General features: G+C 42.2%; 1 protein-coding gene across 4 annotated transcripts in view; it reads left to right on the top strand.

Moving 5' to 3' along the window:
• The window catches only part of ANKRD12 (ankyrin repeat domain 12), a 159,609-nt gene that overhangs the window by 68,281 nt on the left and 66,808 nt on the right, over positions 1 to 24,520 (top strand). For all 4 annotated transcript variants that reach the window (XM_077270210.1, XM_077270211.1, XM_077270209.1 and 1 more), the window contains exon 2: positions 11,339 to 11,477. In XM_077270210.1, the coding sequence (XP_077126325.1) occupies positions 11,388 to 11,477 (90 nt within the window). In that variant the 5' untranslated portion in view covers positions 11,339 to 11,387. The remainder of the gene's footprint in view (positions 1 to 11,338; positions 11,478 to 24,520) is intronic.

Below are 24,520 nucleotides of genomic sequence, written 5' to 3'. Positions count from 1 at the left end.
GCGCTGTGAAGTCCTACCCTTGAGCAAACTGGTTACAAAGATACGAGCCACATTAATCCATTCTTAGCATCATTAAGACAGAATGGAGGCAAAAAGCTGTAACCTAGACTGGGCGAGTGATCTGTACTGGACAAGGTAAAGGTAGTCGTGGGGCCCATGCAAATTGCAACCTTTTGAAGGGTTGAAAAATACTCCTCCCATGACAAAGCATGGATACTCTCATTAATAGTAGGTGGAACGGGATCCTTCTAGTTCTGGGGCATTTTTTTTTTTTTTTTCATTTTCTTTTTTTTTTTCTTTGCATAATAACCTCAGAATACACAACTTGTGGCTCTCTGATAAAGACAATTCAGATTTATAAGATGGCTGACACCAGTGTCTCTTCACATTACAGCTATGCAGTGGGGAGTTTGACATTTTGGTTACTTTATTGCAAAAATGTATGTTTGGCTGATTTTGAACTTAATTTTTACTTGGGGCTCATTAAGACCTCCGAATCGGTCCAAGCACGGACCACAAATGCACGGAATGGCCACTCGTCTCCCCTCTACCTGTGTATGACAGCTTCAAGTATTCTATGATGCTGTTATGCTTGGGCCAGTCCATGCATTGCGGTCCAATAATGGACCGGTTTGCATGAACGTTTTAATGAGCCTTTGTACTACTATGCTGTTTTCAAGAACGTGAGGTTGTGACGTCACACAAGCCCTGCTCCCGATCAGCTGTGGCTTCACTGTCCATGCAATTTTCACTTTGAATTTTTATGCTTGTAAACCAGATGGTTATTTCACACAAGATGGTACATTAATGACATTTGCCATATGTGTACCTCACATTAGCATCATTTTTTACATCTCTTTTTTTGTGGTTAGGAAGAAGGGTTAACAAATAGTTAATAATCAATTTTATCATTTTTCTATAAAAATTTGCAAAGACAAAAAATTAAAATATTTAGAAACCACATACTATTTGAAGTGACTTTGAGGGGCCTATGTGACAGAAAATACCCGAAGGGACACTATTTTCAAAACTGCACCCATGAAGTGCTCAACACCACATTCAAGTTTATTAAACTTTTCACAGGAATTAATGCAATGTGGAAGGAAATAACAAACATTTTACATTTTCCCCACAAAAATGTTTCTTTAGCGCCAAATTTTGCATCTTTAAAAGGGTAACAGTAGATAAGGGACCATACAATTTGTTGTTCAGCTTCTGAGTACACAGCCGTGCACCATTTGACTTTTGGAGCGCAAAATTGGCTAGACTAGATAGCTGACATGGTGTCGTGTGTCCAGAGCCCCCGATTTGCCTAAACAATGGAAACTCCCCCCACAAGTGACCCCATTTTGGAAACTGCACCCCCTCATGTAACTTGTAATGTTGAGCTGTGAAAATTGAAAAATACATTTTTCCTGCAAAAATGTTGCTTACGCACCAAATTTTTCCTTTTTACAAGGGTACCCGGAGATATTGCATAACAAATTTTGGGCTCCATTTTCTCCTGTGTACGCTGATACTCCATGTGTGGTGGGAAACTACTGGCTGGGCGCAGGTCGTGGAAGGAAAGGAGCACAATTTGTTTTCCAGATCGCAAGATTGTCTGGAATAGATTGTGGATGCCATTTCACACTTGAAGAGCCCCTGACAAGCCAAAACAGCAGAAACCGCCACAAATGACGCCATTTTGAAAATTACGCCTCTTGAGTAATTCATCTAGGTGTGTACTGAGTATGTTTAACACTCAGGCGATTCACTGAATTGTGTAACATTGGGTTAAGTCAATTGCAAAGTACCATTTTTACCACAAGAATGTTCCTTTGGCCCCAAATTTTCAAAAGGGATAATGCGAGAAACTGAACAATTTATTGCTTGTTTTCTCCTGATTGTGCCAATACCCCACTTGTGGTCGAAAATTACTTTTGAGGCACAGTGCAAAGCTTGGAAGGGAACAAGCGCCATATTGCAATTCAGATTTTTCTGGAATGGTTTGTGGGTGCCATGTCACATTGTCAGAGATCCTGAGGTGTCGGAACAGCAGAACCCCTCCATAAGTGACCCCATTTTAGAAACTACACCCCTGCCCCCCACCCCGATGAATTCATCTAGGGGTGCAGTGAGTATGTTGACTCCATATGTGCCTCACAGAAATAAATATCTTTGCGGTTGAAGAAACAATTAAAAAATATTACGTGTTTTGTTGTTTTTTTTTGTTTTTTTACCAATAAAACTTTTTTAGCCCCAAGTTTTTAATTACGATAATACCGCATATGTAGCTGTACAGTACTACTTGGCCATACAGACTGACTCAGGAGGGATGGAGCGCTGTTTGCCTCCTGGAGTGCAGATTTTCCTAGAATAGTTTGCAGACTCCATATACAGAGCCCCTTATTGCTAGAAGAGCAGAATTCCCCCCCCTCAAATGACCCCATTTTGGAAATAATACCCCTTTCGGATTTTCTCTATAGGATTTAGTGATGATTTTGACTCCATGGGTGTATCCCATAAACAAGCAGCAGTGGATGTTTGAGTGAAGATTGCAAATCTGCTGTTGTAGTGTTCAGTACGTTCTGGCCAGTACATTGTAGTGCTGAGTACATTATGCCCAGCTCATGCTTCTGGAGACAGAAATGCCAAACATGTGGGCACTAAATGTGGTTTACCCACACTGCGGGGCTCAGAAGGGCGGGGGGGCATTTGTTCTTGAAAGCGCAGAATTTGCAGAATTTCTTTTGGCTTTTCCAGAGCTCTTGTTCTACCAGTAACGTGGAAACTACCTACATTTCTGTTAACAGATGATGGACTGGAGTGGGACTTGCTTTTTTGGGGGGGGAGGGAGATGGAGTTGAATCTTCTTTTGGGACAACTTTACATAATATTTTGGATCACATTTATCCTGCGCTCTGTGCGGAGCACTTATATTGGTGTTTCTATTTAAATCTAATGACGGGATTCAGATAAAACCCCCGAGAGATATATTCACTATAGTAAGGCCACTGGGTTACTCATGGCGGGGTCAAACATTTAAGTACCTTCCCACCTACTTGTTTCCACCTATCTTCTCCCTTCTCAGACTCTATAAAGCCAGAGTTGTCAATCAAGTAGGTGGATGGAGATGGATGCAAAACAAGCAGGGGGCAAGATGTATTTAAATGATTTGCTGCTGCAGGACTTAGTTTGAACAGTCATTCTGTGCTGAAGGATAATCCGTCAGCAGGTTTTTACTATATAATCTGACAGAGACCCTGATTCCAGCGATGTAATTTAGTTTATGGGGTGCAGCAGTTATGATGGTCAGTTTCTATGCTGCAGATATAGCAGAGCCCTGTTGTTGAGCTGTGTATAACCCAGCCCACACCACAGCTTTCTGTACATTGAGTAATGACCTAGTGACAGAAAGCTTCTAATCAGTGCTGGGGTCAGGGTTGCCAGGCAGCTTGTCCTGAAGTGATCTCCTACTGATAAAACACGGATCTTATTAAAACTGCAAAACACAGCCTACTGACTGAGACATTATTATTATTATTATTATTATTATTATAATTGTGCATTTTTTATAGTGCCATTTATTCCATGGCGCTTTACATGTGTAAAGTGGGCAAATATAGACAAGCACAATAAACGTCAGCAATAACAAGGCACTAACAGGTAAAGGAGAGAGGACCCTGCCTGCGAGGGCTCACAGTCTAAAGGGGATGGGTGAGGATACAGTAGGAGAGGGTAGAGCTGGTTGTGCGGCTTTATGTGCATTTGTGGATTTCCTCTACTGACATCACTGAAATCAGGGTCTCTGCTTGTGCTGCTCTCGGATAACGTGGTAAAAATCTGGTGACAGATTGCCTCTAGAGACCTGTTTGCAAATTTTTTTTTTTTATTTTTTTTTTAGAATTGCATTCAAAGAGGATCTGTTACCAGATCAGAAGTCCCCCCCCCCCCCCCCCCCCCTGTGGTTTGCATCACTCTCCTCCCTTAAATCCACCATACAGTAGCAGACGTATAGGCCTTTCATTGAGTGCTATTTTTTTTTTATTTTTTTTTATTGCCCTTACCAATGAGACTTGGTACACAGTATTGTCTTTGTGATATCTTGGCAATGACACTTTGGTGAGAATTGGCACTAAATAAAAAAAAAAAAAAAAAAAATCTGTAGACCAGTGTGGCAGATTACAGAAAGAAAACCCCTCAATTCTCAAGGTGCAGCAGGAAAATGGCCTATTTGACTTGGTGAAACGTCCTTTAAATAAAAGAAATGTTTCTCAACTATATTTTATTAGAAATGTTTATTTTTTTCTTGTTGCAACAAGCATTACATCCTGGTTCCCTGCAAAACCCTTACAGATTGCTGTCCGCGATGGTTATCCTATCACCAAACGGAAGTCCAATGCATTCTTGGTCTGCCTTCTGAGACCTAAATCTGCTGGGAGCACAAGTTGTGAAGATAAAACATATTCATCAAGCCCACGGGTTAGTAATGGAGAGGAGTCTATAAGATGCCCCCATTACTAACCCCATAGTCATATTGTAAAAAAAATATGACCAGAATAAACCCCACGCCATTTAAAAAAAAAAAAAACTTAAATACGACGTGGGTTCCCCTCTGTTTTTGATAACCAGCCAATATAAAGCTTACAGCTGGGAGTTGCAGCCCGCAGCTATTCTCTTCACCTGTTATCAAAAATAGAGGGGAACCCACATAGGTTTTACTGCACAGGCATCGGCTGATGAGTACTCTGATAAGCCTTGCTTGTTCTCGCTGCTATGAACAAGAGCAGGTGTAGGATGATGAGAGCTGTACTCTCCTCATCAGCCAATGCCTGTGACATGACCGGCAGTAACTATTTTAGCACTGTAACATCTGCTTGCTCACATGCTGTCGTCTTGACCCCATGGGAACCGCAGCGCTCTGACTGGTGGTAGCGAACTTACTGCCGATCAGAGTCGCCGGTGTTTCTCGCCGATCAGCGTGGGACATACCTGATGTTCGGGCTGCCGAACCTATTCAGGAACACTGACTTTCCGGAGAAGTCCATGTTTCGGATCCGTACACAGACACCGGACACTAAGTGTTTTGTGTATGGACCCTGAACTTTACTGTTCGGGTTCGCCCATCACTACTCATTTACAATCTGCAGCGTGAATTCACATGCTGCAGAAGTCTGTAGCGCCCGTCATTTACGCATTTGGTTGTCTACATAGCGTAGGTAACCCATTTACAATCCGCAACGTTATATTGACAAGTGCTACAGACTGCGGATTTTCGTCCTTTGAAACTCTATTACAGTCTCATCCCTTACAGCAAAGTCTGCACTATTTGCTGTGGATACGTCACTTGTCCATATGCCCCAAGGGTATGTGCACTCGACATGTTTTTCAATCAGAAAAACTAAACCTATTTCCTGCAATGTCAAAGCGACCTGCTATGCATACGTATAGTCTTGACATTTTTAAAGCACTTCAGGCTCCAAAGCCGTGAAGCGCTGAAAAAAAGCAAACTGACCATTCTTCGGGGGCACCTATTTAAAGGGAACCTGTCACCACGTTTTTGGAAGATGGGATAAAAATAGCGTTAAATAGGGGCAGAGGTGGGCGTTACATTAGTGTGTGTGTTATGCGTTTATTACCCACCTAAGTTGCCGAAATAACTTTGCAAAGTCTCCGTTTTCGCCTGTCAATCAGGCTGGTCAGGTCGCATGGGCGTTGTCTTCCCCCAGATTTGGCGTAGTTTTCCGTTGGTGGCGTAGTGGTGTGCGCATGCCCAAAGTCCGGAATCCTCTTCCAGGGGATTTAAAATAGCGCGGTGTTCGTTATTGCATTGGTGATCGGTGGGCGCGGCCATCTTCCTTTGGCCGCGCGTGCGCAGAAGCGGCGCTCTGCTGGCCGCGGCTTCAGGAAAATGGCCGCCGCGATATCCATCTGCGCACGCGCGGCATCCCGCGGCCATTTTCCTGAAGCCGCGGCCAGCAGAGCGCCGCTTCTGCGCACGCGCGGCCAAAGGAAGATGGCCGCGCCCACCGATCACCAATGCAATAACGAACACCGCGCTATTTTAAATCCCCTGGAAGAGGATTACGGACTTTGGGCATGCGCACACCACTACGCCACCAACGGAAAACTACGCCAAATCTGGGTGAAGACACCACGCCCATGTGACCTGACCAGCCTGATTGACAGGCGAAAACGGAGACTTTGCAAAGTTATTTCGGCAACTTAGGTGGGTAATAAACGCATAACAAACACACTAATGTAACGCCCACCTCTGCCCCTATTTAACGCTATTTTTATCCCATCTTCCAAAAACGTGGTGACAGGTTCCCTTTAAGGATCCTCTCGCTAGTTTAGCTATACAGTTTAACTTCTTGGTGACCAATATAACTTAAAACTGACCTGAGGTAAAGTGACTAGCACCTGTAGACAAGTGAAAATGTTCAGTACACTATAGCGGACACCCTTCTTCCTCAACCATGATCGGTGTTGGCACCAACCATGGCCATTTAACCCCCAATAGGCTGCTGGCAATGGTGATTACAGCATCTAGATGGTTAACAGTGTGGGCGCTCCCTCTTTAACCCCATTAGCACCCTTACATTGTGATTGTGTGGTCCTGATAGTTACCATGGCAATTCAAGGCCAAATAAGAGCCCTAGAGTCTGCCGGCTATAGGGGGCTGTTCAGATGTTGGCAACATTTAGGTGGTAAAAATAACATTCTTCTTTCCCGTCATGGCACTTTCTGTTATCTCTTGAAAAGCACCTGGAGGGTTAATAAGCTACCTGACAGCAGTTTTGAATATGTTGAGGGGTGCTGTTTTTATAGCACTGTCACTTTTGGGGATCTTCCAATATATAAAGGTCCCAAAAGTCACTTAAAAAAAATTCCCTAAAGCCGGATGCCCACGATCCGGAAGTGGCAGCGCTTTGGACGCAGCATATCTTCACTGCGTCCAAAGCGTTGCCGTCTGTTGAATGCAGATAAATCCGCATGTGTTCACTGAGCCGTGCTGGTTCGCCACGTTCAATACATTGTATGGGTGACATTTCTCTTGTGGAGTCTTGCGTCTCTGCAAGAGAAATTGACATGCTACGCTGGACGGTGTCCACTGGAGATCCGCAGGCAGCTGTGGATGCATAGTGGGCATTTCTAGAAATCCCATCCACTATGCTGCCATGTTTTTCTGCTGCAAGTTTGACGCTGCATAAATATACGGTGTCAAACCTGCAGCAATTATGGATTGTGGGCACATACCCTAAAAAATAAGTCTTATAAATTTCCTTCAAAAACTGAGAAATTGCTGTTACAATTTTCAAGTTTTCTAACATCCTAAGAAAATAAAATGACACTTTACAGATGGTGCTGATGTAAAGCAGACATGAGGGAAATGTTGTTTACTATTTACAATTAACATAAAATACAATGTCACGAAGAAACAATCTCAATCACTGGAATACGTTGAAACATTTCGAGAGATATTGCCACATATAGTGACACTGAGACTTGATAAATGTGGTCTGGTCACAAAGGGGGGAAAAAAATCTGCCAAAGACTCTTCAGGAAAAACGCAATTGTGTGCACATAGCCTTAGAGGACAGTTCATTGTTTTGTCTTCTTTACACCGTAGCTACTTCCAAATTGGTGAGATTACTCCTTACAGTGGAAAACCCCAAGAAGTGACCCAGTTTTGGAAGCTACACCCCTCACAAAATTAATTTACAGTGAAAGTAATACTTTTGACCCCATAGATGTTTCAAAGAAACTGGGTTGCAGCTGGTGGTGTATAAAGATTAGAAAAAAAATTCCCCAAATTATTTTTGCCTGGACATATGACAGGGTTCGGGAAGAAGAGATCACCAATTTGGTTATTTATTTTATTTTTATTTTACTCGCTTACATAGCACCATTAATTCCACAGCGCTTTACAGACATTATCAACACTGTCTTCATTGAGGCTCATAATCTAGATTCCCTATCAGTATGTCTATGGAGTGTGGAAGGAAACCGGAGAACCGGGCGGAAACTCGCAAACACGGGGAGAACGTACAATCTCCTTACAGATGTTGTCCTTGGTGGGGTTTGAACCCAGGACCTCGGAGCAGCAAATCAACATTGCTACCCACTGAGCCACCGTGCTGCCTATACACAGGATCCCTGTTCTCCCCTCCACATCTAAACGCTCGAGCACCATGTTTACTGGAGGTTAAATTACAATGATTGGAGCTAGCTCCGACCATGGTAATTAGAGGTGGGCTGCGCTGTTGATTCCCTTTCATATGCACATGTTCTGTCAGGACAGGCTTAAAAATAAATCTGAGAGCCATAACTTTTATTTTTCTGTCGGTAAAGCACAGTGAGGTGTTTTTTTTTATTTTTTTAAATCCCATCTCCCTGTGGTCTCTGTGACATAAAGGTAATCATTTTCCACTTTATGCCATTATCAGGCTTTTTATCTGCTGTTGGGTTTCTGCGCTGTTCCTCATTTGGTTTTTCAATGTATTTTTTGGCTTGTACACCTCTCGCCTGCACTTGCAGTGCAGCCTAAAACCACAATGCTGCATCTTGCTTTAAACCCACATTGCACAGCAGCGATGTGTCTACTGGCACCCATTCGGCATAAGAACGCTCTGTTGAGGGACCTGTTTTCAGCTCACGGCTGAGCGACACTCTTGTAACCTCAGTGTGGAGCTCGTTAGGTTTTCGGGCTCTTGAAAGTTAAATATTCAGTCTAGTTCACCAACATGTTCAAGGTTTAGTATTAATAAATCGAAGGTTTGTTCATATGTACTCGGTCTCCATTCCAAATTAACACTCCTCTAGTGCCCCCCCCCCCCCTTTGTCTTTGCACTAAAAGGCGGTAATAATAATGAAAAAAAAATTGAAGGGAACTATTAATGAGCAATTGTGCTCCGATAAAATGATATCTGAGCACTCTCGTATGCTAACTAGTGATGAGCGAATATACTCTGTACTCGAGATTTCTCGAGCACGCTCGGGGGTCCTCCGAGTATTTTTTAGTGATCGGAGATTGTTTTCCTCACCACAGCTGAATGATTTACATCTGTTAGCCAGCTTGATTACATGTGGGGATTCCCTAGCAACCAGGCAACCCCCACATGTACTTATGCTGGCTAACAGATGTAAATCATTCAGCTGCGGCAAGAAAAACTAAATCTCCGAGCACTAAAAAAATACTCGGAGGACCCCCGAGCGTGCTCGAGATATCTCGAGTATATTCGCTCATCACTAATGCTAACCAAGAGTCTTTGGTGTTGGCAAAAAATATGTTGGAGTCCCGGCACCTGTTTGCCAGCCGCAACGCATGCATGGATTTCCTGTTTTTACACCGTCCCTGCATGGGTTGCAGTTGTCGAATAGCCGCGAGACATGTATCTGCTGGGACGCAAGCATATTTTTCGAGCACGCCGGAGACACTTGGTTAGCATGCACAGATAACACTTTATCAGAGCACGTTCGCTCATCTCTACAGGGAACCTTTCACCATTCTTAACCTGCTAAACCACCACCATGTATGTATAGCCACCTTTTCCTGCATTCTTATGAGCCCCTTTATGGGGCTTATTGATTTCTGAATTAATATGAAATTAATGTTGAAGCTGTGCTCATGGAGCTCCATAATTCCCTTCTGAAATCTAGTTGGTGTTGTGTGTGTTTCATTGGGCTTACGTCCCTATATACCACCAATGTTGCATGTTTGGCCTGTAAATGTGGAGCTCCTCAACAGCGATTAGTGTGGCCACACGGTTTCCTTCCTGGGCATGTGCAGTGTACCAATGAAGCCCCCATTTTAATTCTGCATTCCCGAAGTGGAGAACATTTTATTTATTTTACTAATTTTTATAGCTCCATTAATTCCATAGCGCTTTAGAAACCTTATAATAACTCACATGTGCGAGATTTGCAGAGGCAGCGGTGATGTCGCTCTTACAAATCAGGTGTCTTATGACTACAAAGAGGGATTTACGTAATGAGAGGGGAATTCAGCGCGCCACCCCAACTAGTCGGCCCCAGTTTACATAGCACAACTACTGCTTTAAAGTTGATGTTGTAATAATTTGGCAATCAAAAAGCCACATAAAGGGTCTTGTTAAAATGCAGGAAGAAATTTGGATGTGTTTAGTGATCGTTTAAAGCGAACCTGTCAGTCCTCCTGGTCCCCAAAAGATGATAGAGTAGTTTAATTAACCATATGCTCCCACTTTTTTTTTTCCTTTAGTTTTACATTCCTTTCCATGAAGAGTTAATCACATATGTACCCCGTAATTATGCCACTGACAAATTGCTCATCCTAGTGTTACATGCTATCCCTAATATGGGGGCAAAAAAATGGTGGCTCATGGAATGCAACAATTAAAGTTTTGATCATGTGGTGCAAAATAGACCTCTTAAAGGGAGTCTCACCAGGTTTTTGCTATAAAATCTGAGAGCGTCCTGATGTAGGTCAGACTTTGTTTCCAGCATTGTGCCACTTACTGGGCTGTCTCTTTGATACAATCATTGTTTTCTGTGCTGCAGATCTAGCAGTTCTCTGAATGCTGAGCTGTTTTTCCCACTCGCAGGACTGGCAGCTGTGTCCACTATATCTATAATTTGGCAATCAGTGCTGGGGCGAGCTTACACAGATCTGGAGGACTACCTGGCACAAGATGCCTAGTCCTGTAATGATGATCTCCTATGGATAAAACACTTGATTTTATTGAAAGATGCAACAAGCAGCCCAGTTAGTGACATATAGGGCTGAGACCCCGGATTCCAGCTATCACTCTGAACTCAAATTGCATTGTGGAAACCTGCTGACGGATTCCTGTTAAATAATTTAGATTCTGGATATAATGTTTAGTAATCTAAGGATGTGCTCACATAGAGTATAGAATAATCAGCTCTATCTATATGTATAAGCGGTCAGGGACCATTTCTTCCATGTAGTAAATTCCTGCAAATATAAAAGGGCCTGTGTTCAGCAGAGTTCAGTCAGTGGACGAAAGCAGAAATCACAATAAGCCCTTGTCTCCTGCCAGCAGCAAATGTGCAGACCAATATTATTGGTTTTAATCATTTTCTGTGCGGACAGGTCGGATTTGAGTACAGAATGTGCTCGTATCATGTTGTGACCCAAATCTGTATTGCTAGACAAGGCCTCTTAAGCTGCTTGCACTGAGAAATAAGGCAGCTGTATGATGTAAGCATGTCACCATGATGGGCACTATGACAAGTAATGGCTCACCGAACAAATACCAGGGTTTTAGCCCCTGTGTCTGTCCCCTTAGGGTTACCTGTACACCCCTGCATATCACAGGATTGACGTTTCCACTCTTTTCTGTCTCTCCAGGCACATAATGATACCCTCGATTTGGTGTTGAAACGGATTACATAGTAAAATGCCCAAAACCTTGTCTACGAAGGTAATTCCCAGCGAGAACTCAGACAGTGACTGCAACATCATGGTTGAGAAACCATCAGGACGAAAGGTAAGAGAAGAAAACTGCTGCAAAGGCACCAGATGTTTTCATTTGTTTTTCCCTAAATAGGTTGTTTTTGTGAAATCCATCCTATTTTTCCATGTCTCCAGCAGCTGGCTCGGGATGTTCCGGATGTCTTTCTGTGCTTGCTGGAATGCACGGAAAACAGCTGGTGAATTTATCTCGTTCTACCCTTTGCCGTCTTCATTCCTCTGTCAATATACATGCATACCCGGTGTGTGATACATGTCACAATAATACTCTGCTCACATGCAGTGATTAGCCCTTCGTGTGTTTGTTCTCCAGCCAAATGCATTTATTGCTAAAAGGGCTTAAGGTACCGTCACATTAAGCGACGCTGCAGCGATAACGACAACGATGCCGATCGCTGCAGCGTCGCTGTTTGATCGCTGGAGAGCTGTCACACAGACCGCTCTCCAGCGATCAACGATGCCGAGGTCCCCTGGTAACCAGGGTAAACATCGGGTAACTAAGCGCAGGGCCGCGCTTAGTAACCCGATGTTTACCCTGGTTACCAGCGTAAAATGTAAAAAAAACAAACAGCACATACTTACATTCACGTCCCCCTGCGTCCACTTCCTGACTGACTGAGCGCCGTACAGTGAGAGCAGAGCGGTGACGTCACCGCTGTGCTGCTTTCACTTTCACTTTGCGGCGCTGAGTCAGAGGAGGAAGCAGACTGCAGGGGACGCAATGTGAGTATGTGCTGTTTGTTTTTTTTACATTTTACGCTGGTAACCAGGGTAAACATCGGGTTACTAAGCGCGGCCGCGCGCTTAGTTACCCGATGTTTACCCTGGTTACCAGTGTAAAATATCGCTGGTATCGTTGCATTTGGTGTCAAACACAACGATACACAGCGATCAAACGACCAAATAAAGTTCTGGACTTTATTCAGCGACCAGCGACATCACAGCAGGATCCTGATCGCTGCTGCGTGTCAAACTAAACGATATCGCTAGCGAGGACGCTGCAACGTCACGGATCGCTAGCGATATCGTTATAAAGTCGTTTAGTGTGACGGTACCTTTAGGCTAGTTTAAAAGTGTTAAAAGAAATATTCACCCCTTTCTTACACGACGCGGTCCATAATGGATTGTGCTGCTATATCCTGTCTAAGAACAACTCAATGAGGAACGGGTACACCCACAATGGTATTTGTGGGGGATTTGAGGGTGAATCTAAAATAATTTTTTTTCTTTTCTGGAAGTTTTTAAAGAAGCCCCTTCATCAGTTTTTATTCTTTTAACCCCTTAACGACCGCTGATATGCCTTTTAACGGCGGCAGTTAAGGGGCCTTATTCCTCAGCGCTGCTTTTTAATGGTGCAGTGAAATAAGGGTATAGTGCCCCCCAGCGTCGGAAAATCTCCAGGGTCTCGACTACCGGGGGTAGCTGAGAATCCAGAGAACATGATTCAAGTCATTTTTTTTTTTTTACCGTCCTCAGTCTTGTGATCGCCTTCGGCTCTGTTCCCTGGTCCTCGGCGTCTTCATCCTAGAAGAAAATTGCTCGCCCGCCGTGATCTGCCGGCCGGCACCCGTCAACAATAGATTTTTCCTATTGAATCATTTTGATCACTGTGATAGACCATATTCTAGTGATCAAAATAAAAAAAAAAAGTAGTAAATCGAACCCCCTTTTCTCACCCCCTTGGGTAAAAGTAATAAAATTTAAAAAAAGGATTTTTTTTTTCCCATTTTGGGGGGGCTGGTGTTGGGGTTAGGGTTGGGCTGTTGAGGTTTACGGTTTGGGGTTTAGGGTTGGGATTAGAGGTAGGGGTGTGTTAGAGTTGGAGTTAGAATTGGGGGTTTTCCACTGTTTAGGTACATCAGGGTACATCCAAACGCGACATGGCACCAGCCATTGATTCCAGCCAATTTTGCTTCTAAAAACTGAAGCGGTGCTCCCTCCCTTCTGAGCCCTGCCATGCTCCCAAACAGTGGCTTTCCCCCACATATGGAGTGTTGGCGTACCCTGGAGAAATTGCACGACAAATTTTGTAGTCTATTTTCTTCAGTTGCCCTTGTGAAAATAAGGTTTGGGTCTAAAGTAAATTTTTTTGTGAAAAAAGTAAAATGTTCATTTTTTTCCCTTACACATTGCTTTAGTTCTTATGAAGCACCTGAAGGGTTAATGAACTTCTTAAATGTGGTTTTGAGCACCTTGATGGGTGCAGTTTTTAGAATGGTGTTACATTTGGGTATTTTCTGTTATATTGACACCCCCCCCCCCCCCAAAAAAAAAAAAAACTCTCTTCAAATGTGAGGTGGTCCCTAAAAAAAAAAAAAAAATGGTTTTGTAAATTTTGTTGGAAAAATTAGAAATTGCTTGTCAACTTTTAACTTTTGTAACTTCCTAACAAAAAAAAATGTTCAAAAATTGTGCTGATGTAAAGTAGACGTGGAATATGTTATTTATTAACTATTTTGTGTGACACGACTCTCTGATTTAAAGGCACAAAAATTAAAAGTTTGAAAATTGCAAAATATAAGCCAGATTTCCATTTTATTTTTCATAAACGCAAGTCCTATTGAAGAGATTTACCACTATCGTAAAGTACAATAGTCTCCGAATCAGTGGGAGACGTTTTAAGTGTTCCTGAGTTTTAACCTCATAAAGAGACCGTGGTCAGAATTGTAAAAATTGGCTTGGTCACTAAGGGGTTAATATATTGCAGTCATCATATTATGGTACTGTGCACTTACACTTAGAAGCAAAGCCACAACAGAGGACTGAAAATCCTTCAAAAATAAAACAATGCAGCTGAAAAAGGCAGCACCGCTTACCTGCCCAGGTCTCTGAACAAATGCACTACAGGATGCAGCCAGCCCATATAGCAAAGATGTTGGCAACAGAGGTGCAAAATACTAAATAGACAGCCACTCACAGCCTACCAATTAATGGAGGGGTGACTGCTTGGTATGTGTTTGCACAATAGAGGCCTATGTAGGGCTCTGTTCACATGCAGGTGGGCTGTCCAGCACTCTCTCAATGCATCCCATGTGAACACCCCTGTATACAAAACCCAATGTGTTGGGCCTGGCTGCACCATGAAAAATAAAGTGCACAAAATACAAATAAAAAATGTGAGGATCCCCTCCATGAACTGGTAAGCTGTGAGTGGCTATTTAGTATTTTGCACCTGTGTTGCCAACATCTTTGCTACATGGGCAGGCTGCATCCTGTAGTGCATTTTTTTCAGAGACCTGGGCAGGTAAGCGGTGCTGGCTCTTTTTCAGCTGTATTTTTTAAGGATTTTCAGTCCTCTTTCGTGGCTCTGCTACTAAATGTAGTCTAGTCGTTCGGCGTGTGATAAAATTGATATTGCTTTATTCTTTGGGTCAGTACAATTACAGCGATGCCCAGTTTATATTTTGTTTTTTGTTTTTTATGTTTTGGCGCTTTACAATAAAAACACTTTTATAGAAAATTTATTTTTGCATCACTTTATTCTGAGCGCTATAACTTTTTTTTATTTTTCTGCTGATGGAGCTGTATGGTGGCTTGTTTTTTGCGGGACATGATGTTTTTAGCGGTACCATTATTATTTACATTTGTCTTTTTGATCGCATTTTGTTCAGCGGTATGATGATAAAGCATTGTTTTTTGCCTTGTTTATTTTATTTGTTTACGATGTTCACTGAAGGGTTTAACTAGTGGGATAGTTTTAGGCCATGTGCACACGTTCAGGATTTTTCGCGTTTTTTCGCTATAAAAATGCGGAAAAAACGCTTACATATGCCTCCTATTATTTACAGGGTATTCCGCATTTTTTGTGCAAATGTTGCATTTATTTCTGCGAAAAAATCGCATCGCGGAAAAAAAAAGCAACATGTTCATTAAAAATGCGGAATTGCGGGGATTCCGCACACCTAGGAGTGCATTGATCTGCTTACTTCCGCACGGGGCTGTGCCCACCATGCGGGAAGTAAGCAGATTATGTGCGGTTGGTACCCAGGGTGGAGGAGAGGAGACTCTCCTCCACGGACTGGGCACCATATAATTGGTAAAAAAAAAAAAAGAATTAAAATAAAAAATAGTCATATACTCACCCTTTGATGGCCCCCGAAGTGTTCCCGCCTCTCCGGTGCATGCTCTCTCTTCCGTTCCTATAGATGGTGTGGTTCAGGACCTGTGATGACGTCGCTGTCTTGTGATTGGTCGCGTGACCGCTCATGTGACTCACGCGACCAATCACAAGCCGCGACGTCATCGAAGGTCATGAACCACATCGGCGTCTATAGGAACGGACGCCGCTGAGGAGATTGGCTGTCTGCAGAGGGTGAGTATAACCATTTTTTTATTTTTTTTATTACTTTTAAACATTGTATCTTTTACTATAGATGCTATATATATACACTCACTGGCCACTTTATTAGGTACACCTGTCCAACTTCTTGTTAACACTTAATTTCTAATCAGCCAATCACATGGCGGCAACTCAGTGCATTTAGGCATGTAGACATGGTCAAGACAATCTCCTGCAGTTCAAACCGAGCATCAGTATAGGGAAGAAAGGTGATTTGAGTGCCTTTGAACGTGGCATGGTTGTTGGTGCCAGAAGGGCTGGTCTGAGTATTTCAGAAACTGCTGATCTACTGGGATTTTCACGCACAACCATCTCTAGGGTTTACAGAGAATGGTCCGAAAAAGAAAAAAAATCCAGTGAGCGGCAGTTCTGTGGGCGGAAATGCCTTGTTGATGCCAGAGGTCAGAGGAGAATGGGCAGACTGGTTCGAGCTGATAGAAAGGCAACAGTGACTCAAATCGCCACCCGTTACAACCAAGGTAGGCCTAAGAGCATCTCTGAACGCACAGTGCGTCGAACTTTGAGGCAGATGGGCTACAGCAGCAGAAGACCACACCGGGTACCACTCCTTTCAGCTAAGAACAGGAAACTGAGGCTACAATTTGTACAAGCTCATCGAAATTGGACAGTAGAAGATTGGAAAAACGTTGCTTGGTCTGATGAGTCTCGATTTCTGCTGCGACATTCGGATGGTAGGGTCAGAATTTGGCGTAAACAACATGAAAGCATGGATCCATCCTGCCTTGTATGGAGCATCTTTGGGATGTGCAGCCGACAAATCTGCGGCAACTGTGTGATGCCATCATGTCAATATGGACCAAAATCTCTGAGGAATGCTTCCAGCACCTTGTTGAATCTATGCCACGGAGAATTGAGGCAGTTCTGAAGGCAAAAGGGGGTCCAACCCGTTACTAGCATGGTGTACCTAATAAAGTGGCCGGTGAGTGTGTGTATATATATATATATATATATTTATTTTTTTTTCAAAAAAGAAGGCCGCACTCCATTTTTCTTAATAAATGTGCAGATTTAATCAGACCCAAATGACTGTGCAACGTTTCGGGTATGTATGTATGTATGTGTGTGTGTGTGTGTGTGTGTGTGTATATATATATAATTTTTTTTTGTTGTTCATTCGGGGAATTTTAAAATTCATCAGAGCAGCATCTGACAGGCAGGGAAGGAGGTGTCAGTTCCTGCTCACAAGCCACCTTCCCTGCTATGATAACAAACTTTCACTTTCAGCAGTCTGATCGCAGTTATAACCCATTGCAATGCATTATAACTGTCAGTGCTATATATTAAGAGGATAAATGTTTTGGTGGGAGGAGTGCTTCTTTAACAGTTAATTTAACTGGCTTAAAACTCCTTTAGGCCAATAATCACAAGTATTTGATGACGCAGCATTTCTGCACCAGTTGGCTAAATTAGGTTTCTTGTGGGGTTGTTTTTAGTTTACTTTTTAAAACCATCGTTTTTAGTATTTTTGTTTTTGCTGCAGTTTGTCTTTTTGATGTCATGTTTTAATTAACGGTTTTGAATGCTTCCTGCGACTTTACTTTTGATAAAACTTTACTAATAGTCAATGTGGAAATGCCATAAAAACACATGCATTTTTTAAAAAATCTAATGTATTTTCCTATTCTTATTCAAGCTCATGGGGAAAATACACAACACATTTGCTCCAAGAAAACTTGACGTGTCAAAATCAAACCGCTGGTCAGTTACGGACGGCGTTTAAAGAAGAAAACAAGAAAGTCACAATGGGCATGAGATTTCTATAATCTGTATCCACGTTCGGAACTTTTAATACTGTTTTTGTTTTGTTTGTATTTTGATATCTAACATATAAAAGTATGTGTGTACTTCTGGGATTGGCATCTGCACCGTCGCAGCTACAGCCACAAAATTTTGCACAGTCACACGTCTGGACCCCGAGAGCGTCATAGGCTATGTTTTGAGGCGAAATTTTAACCCCCCGCGTTCCAATTCACCAAACAATTTTGCCCCTATCTACATAATGGGGAAAAAGTGAAAGGAAAAGTGTTGGAGGCAAATTGACAGCTGCCAGATGTGAACAAGGGGGACTTAAAGAATGAGAGCGATGGTGCGAAAAAGTATATACCGTACAGTTGCTGAGGTGGGGCCCCGACATGGGATACTCACCACACACGGGGATATGAACGCACACACAAAATGCGCCACACACTACCACGTGCTTGAACACATATACCACCCTCCGCACACATTTCACCACACATACACCAACCTCGCTACATAAAAGTCGAAACACAAAAGTGTTTGAGACGCTCAGAACTCGCCACATGCAAAACTAGGCTCACGCAGAACTCGCCACGCGCAAAACTCACCTCATGGAAAACTTGCCACATGCAAAACTAGGCTGTTGCACAAAAGTTCCAACACATTCAAAAGTTGCCTCACACAAAACTTGCACATACTCAAAACGCACCACACATGAAACTCGCCATGCGCAAAACTTGATGCACACAACTTGCTACACTAACCTGTCACATGCAACTCGACACAAAAAGTCGCTACATGCATGTCGCCACACGCAACTCAACACAAACATGACACATGAAACTCGCCCTAAAACACACACAAGTCTGATATTATCCTTCAAAAATAAAAATCTGATTAAGGCCATGTTCACACGATCCTTTTTTTGATCCTTTTTTTGATCCTTTTTTTTTTCAGGTCCTGATTTGGAAAACCCGCAGTGCAGAACTGCACTGCTGATTTTCCTGCAGTTTCTTCTGCAGATTCCTCTGCGGGTTTTCAACAGCACTTTCCTATTGGTGCCTGTTGAAAACAGGAGCTGAATCCGCAGAAAGAAGTGACATGGTACTTCTTTTTTTCTGCAGGCAAATCCTCGCGGATTTGCCTGAGAAAAAAAGGATAGTGGGCACAGCGGTTTTTGTTTTCCATAGAGTAACATTGGACTGTACCCTGCATGGAAAAAGGACCTGAAAAAAAAAAGGATAAAAAAAAGGATTGTGTGAACATAGCCTAATAAGCAGACAAACTACAAGAGCAACAAATGTATCATATAGGAAATACAGCAGCTGTCAGTCACATGACCTGTCTATTATGTTTGTGTGAGCTAATATATACTGCCAGGGGGGAGGGCTTCCTGTTGGCTGGGGATTTATCAGGCTGCCAATTTAGCTTACAAATACTGTGGTAAAAATACTGAGCAAATAACGTGTGAACGAGGTCTAATACAGGAGGAAATGACATACAGGTACATACTATATACAGGGGAGATGACACACAGGTATATACTATATAGGAGCAGATGACACAGCTATATACTATATACAGGAGATGACACAGGTATATACTATATACAGGAGGAGATGACACGTATATACTATATACAGGAGGAGATGACACGTATATACTATATACAGGAGGAGATGACACGTATATACTATATACAGGAGGAGATGAGACACAGGTATATACTATATACAGGGGAGATGACACAGGTATATACTATATACAGGAGCAGATGACACGATGACACGCAGGTATATACTATCTACAGGAGGAGATGACTTGCAGGTATATACTATATACCGGAGGAGATGACATACAGGTATATACTATATAAAAGAGGAGATGACACAGGTATATAGAGGAGGAGATGACATACAGCAGGTATATACTATATACAGGGGAGATGACATACAGGTATATACTATATACAAGAGGAGATGACACATAGGTATATAGAGGAGGAGATGACATACAGCAGGTATATACTATATACAGGGGAGATGACCTGCCGGTATATACTATATACAGGAGATGACATACAGGTATATACTATATACAGGAGGAGATGACACATAGGTATATACAGAAGGAGATGACATACAGCAGGTATATACTATTTACAGGGGAGATGACATACAGGTATATACGATTTACAGGGGAGATGACATACAGGTGTATACTATATATGGGAGGTGAAAATGAGAGGTGTGAGGTGCAAAATGAGAGGAGTGAGGGAAAATAGTGGAGTGATCGGACAATGACAGATGTGAGGTCAAAATGACAAGTGTTAGGGGGGAATGAGAGGTGTGAGGGGGAAAATGAGAGGTGTGAGGGAGAAAATGAGAGATGTGAGGGGGAAAATGAAAGATGTGAGGGGGAAAATGCGAGGCGTGATGGGAAAATAAGAGAAGTGAGGTGCTATAACTAACCACAGATATTTACTATGCCCAGGCAACGCCGGGCTCTTCAGCTAGTTCTAACATAAATATTGGAAAAACGCCAAATGATTGTGAGGATTTAGCCTTGGGCTGTGTTCACACTGCGTTTTTGATGCACTTTGGCTGCGGTTTTCCGCTTGGAAATGGACAAAAAACGCTATGGAACCCTTATGTAAACTAATTCAATGATGATCCTAAAGTGTTGTGCACATGATCAGTACATTTCCTTTGAGTATTTGTAGTGCATTCTTTTTCTGCAGCATGTCAATTCTTTGTGCATTTCTGCAGTGTTTTTCACCTATTGACTTCAATTGAGTCAGCCAAATCCGGAGCAAAAACACAGGTATAAAAATGTTTGTGGATTTGCGGAGTTTCTGATTGCATTTTTTACGGTCTTTCTATGCTGTTCCCCACACTGTAATCTGTGTGACAGCGTGTTAAACACCGGCACGGTGGTTCTTATCGGCGGTAACGCTACCGCTGGTACGACCATCGGTCGGAGCACTGTGGGATCATGCTGTCTTGCTAGGACTAGGCGTTTGGTAAGTATGGTTTAACCCCTTTCTGTCCTCGGACGGGATAGTACATCCGAGGTCAGAACCCCCGCTTTGATGCAGGCTCCGGCGGTGAGCCCGCATCAAAGCCAGGACATGTCAGCTGTTTTGAACATGTGCCCGCAATAGCGGCGGGTGAAATCGTGATTCACCCGCCGCTATTAACTAGTTAAATGCCGCTGTCAAATGGCCGGAAATGAGCGCATCGCTGATGCCCGTCACATGATCGGGGGTCAGCGATGCTTCTGCATAGTAACCATAGAGGTCCTTGAGACCTCTATGGTTACTGATCCCAGCTAGCTGTGATCGCCACCCTGTGGTCGGCGCTCATAGCACACCTGCATTTCTGCTGCATGGCAGTGATCTGATGATCGCTGCTATGTAGCAGAGGAGATCGAGTTGTGCCAGCTTCTAGCCTCCTATGGAGGCTATTGAAGCATGGCAAAAGTGTAAAAAAAAAAAAAAAAAAAATGATGAAAAAAAAAATGTAAAAGAAAAAAAAAATAAGTTTAAATCACCCCCCTTTCGCCCCATTCAAAATAAATCAATAAATAAGAACAAAAAAAACCCTACACATATTTGGTATCGCCGCGTTCAGAATCGCCCGATCTATCAATTAAAAAAAAAAAAAAAGCATTAACCTGATTGCTAAACGGCGTAACGAGAAAAAAACTTGAAACGCCAGAATTACGTTTTTTTGGTCGCCGCGACATTGCATTAAAATGCAATAACGGGTGATCAAAAGAACTTTTCTGCACCGAAATGGTATCATTAAAAACGCCAGCTCGGCACGCAAAAAGTAGGCCCTCAACCGACCCCAGATCATGAAAAATGGAGACGCTACGGGTATTGAAAAAAATTCCAAACTTTGCTAAAGTTTTTTTCCACCACTTAGATAAAAAATAACCTAGTCATGTTAGGTGTCTATGAACTCGTAATGACCTGGAGAATCATATTGGAAGGTCAGTTTTAGCATTTAGTGAACCTAGCAAAAAAGCCAAACAAAAAACAAGTGTGGGATTGCACTTTTTTTGCAATTTTTTGCAATTTCACCGCACTTGTAATTTTTTTCCCGTTTTCTAGTACACGACATGCTAAAACCAATGATGTCGTTCAAAAGTACAACTTGTTGCCCTCACATGGCCATATTGACGGAAAAATAAAAAAGTTATCGCTCTGGGAAGGAGGGGAGCGAAAAACGGAAAATCCCAAGGTCATGAAGGGGTTAATTAAGATTCATTAAAGGAGTCTGTGTCATTATTTCAAATAAAGGACTTTATTCTGGTGTGTGTGTGTTTTTATACACTATCACTATGGTGTTACTAATGGATAGGTGTCTTATAGACGCCTCTCCTTAACTAACCGGTGGGCTTGATGTCACTTGACAATACAAAGGTAACATCAACCCCACAAATATGAACCCTCATTTGCCACAGCTGCAGGGCAAGTGGGAAGAGCGAGGCTAAGCACCAGATTTGGCGCATCTTATAGATGCGCCTTTTCTGGGGCGTCTGAGAGCTGATGTTTTTAGTCTGGGAAGGGGCCAATATCCATGGCCCCTTCCTAGGCTATTAATATCGGCCTACAGTTGTCTGTCTAGCCTTTGCTTGTTAGCTATATCGTTTTGGTTTTTTTCTGGTGTCCCCCCTGTAAACTAGCCAGTAACGGCTAAGCAAACAGCTGAGAGCTGATGTTAATATTCTGGGAAGAAGCCAATAGTCATAAAGGTTCCTAGGTTATTAATATCAGCCGTCAGCTTTCCCTCTGCTGGTTCAGAAAATGTATGCGGATGCCCACAGAGTATTTTTTTTTCCATTAAAATTAACAGTTGCTGTTTGGTTACAGCTTATGTATGTTCATTCTGTTAAAGCTCCTACATAGGCTGGTGACAATGTTTGTGTGTGTGATTGTGTTTACTTATCGGCTTAGTAATGAGGGTGTTGGGCTGACTCCTTTTCATTACTAGGGCTAGGTGTTAATGATGGCTGCTGACACCAAGCCCTAATCGCATTACCCTGATGCCACTGCATCATTATGAAACAGGTGGTGTTAAGCCAAGAAATTACATCACAAAACTATATATATATATATATATATATATATATATATATATATATATATATATATATATATATATATATATATATATATATATATATATATATATAGTAAAAAAGGAACAGCACACTGGTGTAACTTATCTTTAGGGTGCAAAGCCTCCAGGCAACCCGTCCACCGGTCGTCAGTATAGATCAAAAAAAGAAGCAGCACTCCATTTTCAAAAAGGTGCAGGATTTATTCAAATCCACATGTCTATGCGACGTTTCAGCTCTACTGAGCTTTTCTCAAGCAGTGGATACAGGTTCCTTGTTACATATATATAGTGTCCTAACAATCCTAATTACAGCCATTTGTGCTCAATTACATATAAATACATTAATTAAAGTGCATCTGTGCTTATAGTGCATTTAGATAAGTAGACACTAGCAGCCATGTCGTTCTTACCGCTGCAGGAGGCAGTTGTTCATGGGGGACGCCATTGCTTCTGTCAGCGTTTGTAAGTCTCTATTGCGCATGTCTGTTGTTTAATAAAGCTTAGTTGAACTGCAGGGCAGGTGAACAAACTTGGCGCATGCGCAGTAGCGCTAAATGCCGCCATTTTATTGTAGTCATAATCGCTAGAGCTCCAAGTATATAAGCATCAACTTGGCGCATGCGCAGTAGCGCTATATAACACATATTTCTTACTATCATAGTTTCTTGGGCTCCACATATATAAGGACTAATCGAAAGAACATATAAATGTGCTTTAACGTCTATTACATATATATAGATGGACATATTTGTATGGTAGTACCATTAATTATAAGTATTATATATTTTTTTATTCATTACACTATCCACGTCCAATGCAGGACTGAAATCCCTATTATTGCCGAATGGGCACTATATACCACCCCGATACTGCGAGTGTAGCCCTGCACAGGCCACACCCACAGAACGGATAGCCCTCAGCATGGGCAAGTCAGACCTGAGCGGTCAGGCTGTCCATATCCCAAGTTGCTATATAGTGGCAGAATGTCCCGGCATATAAATAATCTTTTATCATAAAAAAACAATAATATAATAATATAATAATAACAAGTACTATAGACTTATTTAAGCACACTTTATTAACCTGACCTCAGTTCAACAAAATATATATATATATATAAATTTGCAGAAAAATTCTTTAATATAATATATGTGTCCTCCATATTCACAATGTCCCCCACAGCGGTAACCCGGCACGGCTAGCCTGTCATCCACCTATAGGATAAAACAGATAAAGTGCATTAATGCCTATTAAAAACAAACTGGTAATAAACAAGGGACTATATAACCATACACTGGATTTAAATAACCATGTGCATCTTAAAATCAACATTAAGACCCCCAGGTTTCAAAGTATTGAGCTCGTAAATCCACATAAGTTCTCTCTTTTTAAGAATTGATTCTCTGTCACCCCCTCTTCTCTGTAAAGGGACAGTATCAATGATTTTAAATCGTAAATCCTTTTCGGTATGTTTCTGTTCGGTGAAATGTTTGGGGACCGGGAGATCAGTTCTCTTTTTCCTTATAGTATATCTGTGTTGGTTCATTCTGACCTTGAACTCACAGGTCGTTTCCCCAACATACCACAAATTGCAAGGACATATCAACACATAGATGACAAACTCTGAACTGCAAGTCAAAAAATGCTTAATTTTGTAGGTTTTGTCTAACACTGGGTGTTTAAATGTAGACCCTTTTAACATATGGTTACAATTTATACAATTTAAGCATGGGAAGCATCCACTTCTGCCCGATCCAGTTAGGGACATTTGAGTACTCCTCCTCATAGGGCCAATATCCGACCTAATGAGTATATCTTTAATATTTCTGC

This window comes from Ranitomeya variabilis, chromosome 6 (assembly GCF_051348905.1).
Source record: "Ranitomeya variabilis isolate aRanVar5 chromosome 6, aRanVar5.hap1, whole genome shotgun sequence".
Classification (NCBI taxonomy): domain Eukaryota; kingdom Metazoa; phylum Chordata; class Amphibia; order Anura; family Dendrobatidae; genus Ranitomeya; species Ranitomeya variabilis.
The sequence above is the reverse complement of the archived record's forward strand: the minus strand, read 5'-3'. Positions and strand labels throughout refer to the sequence as shown.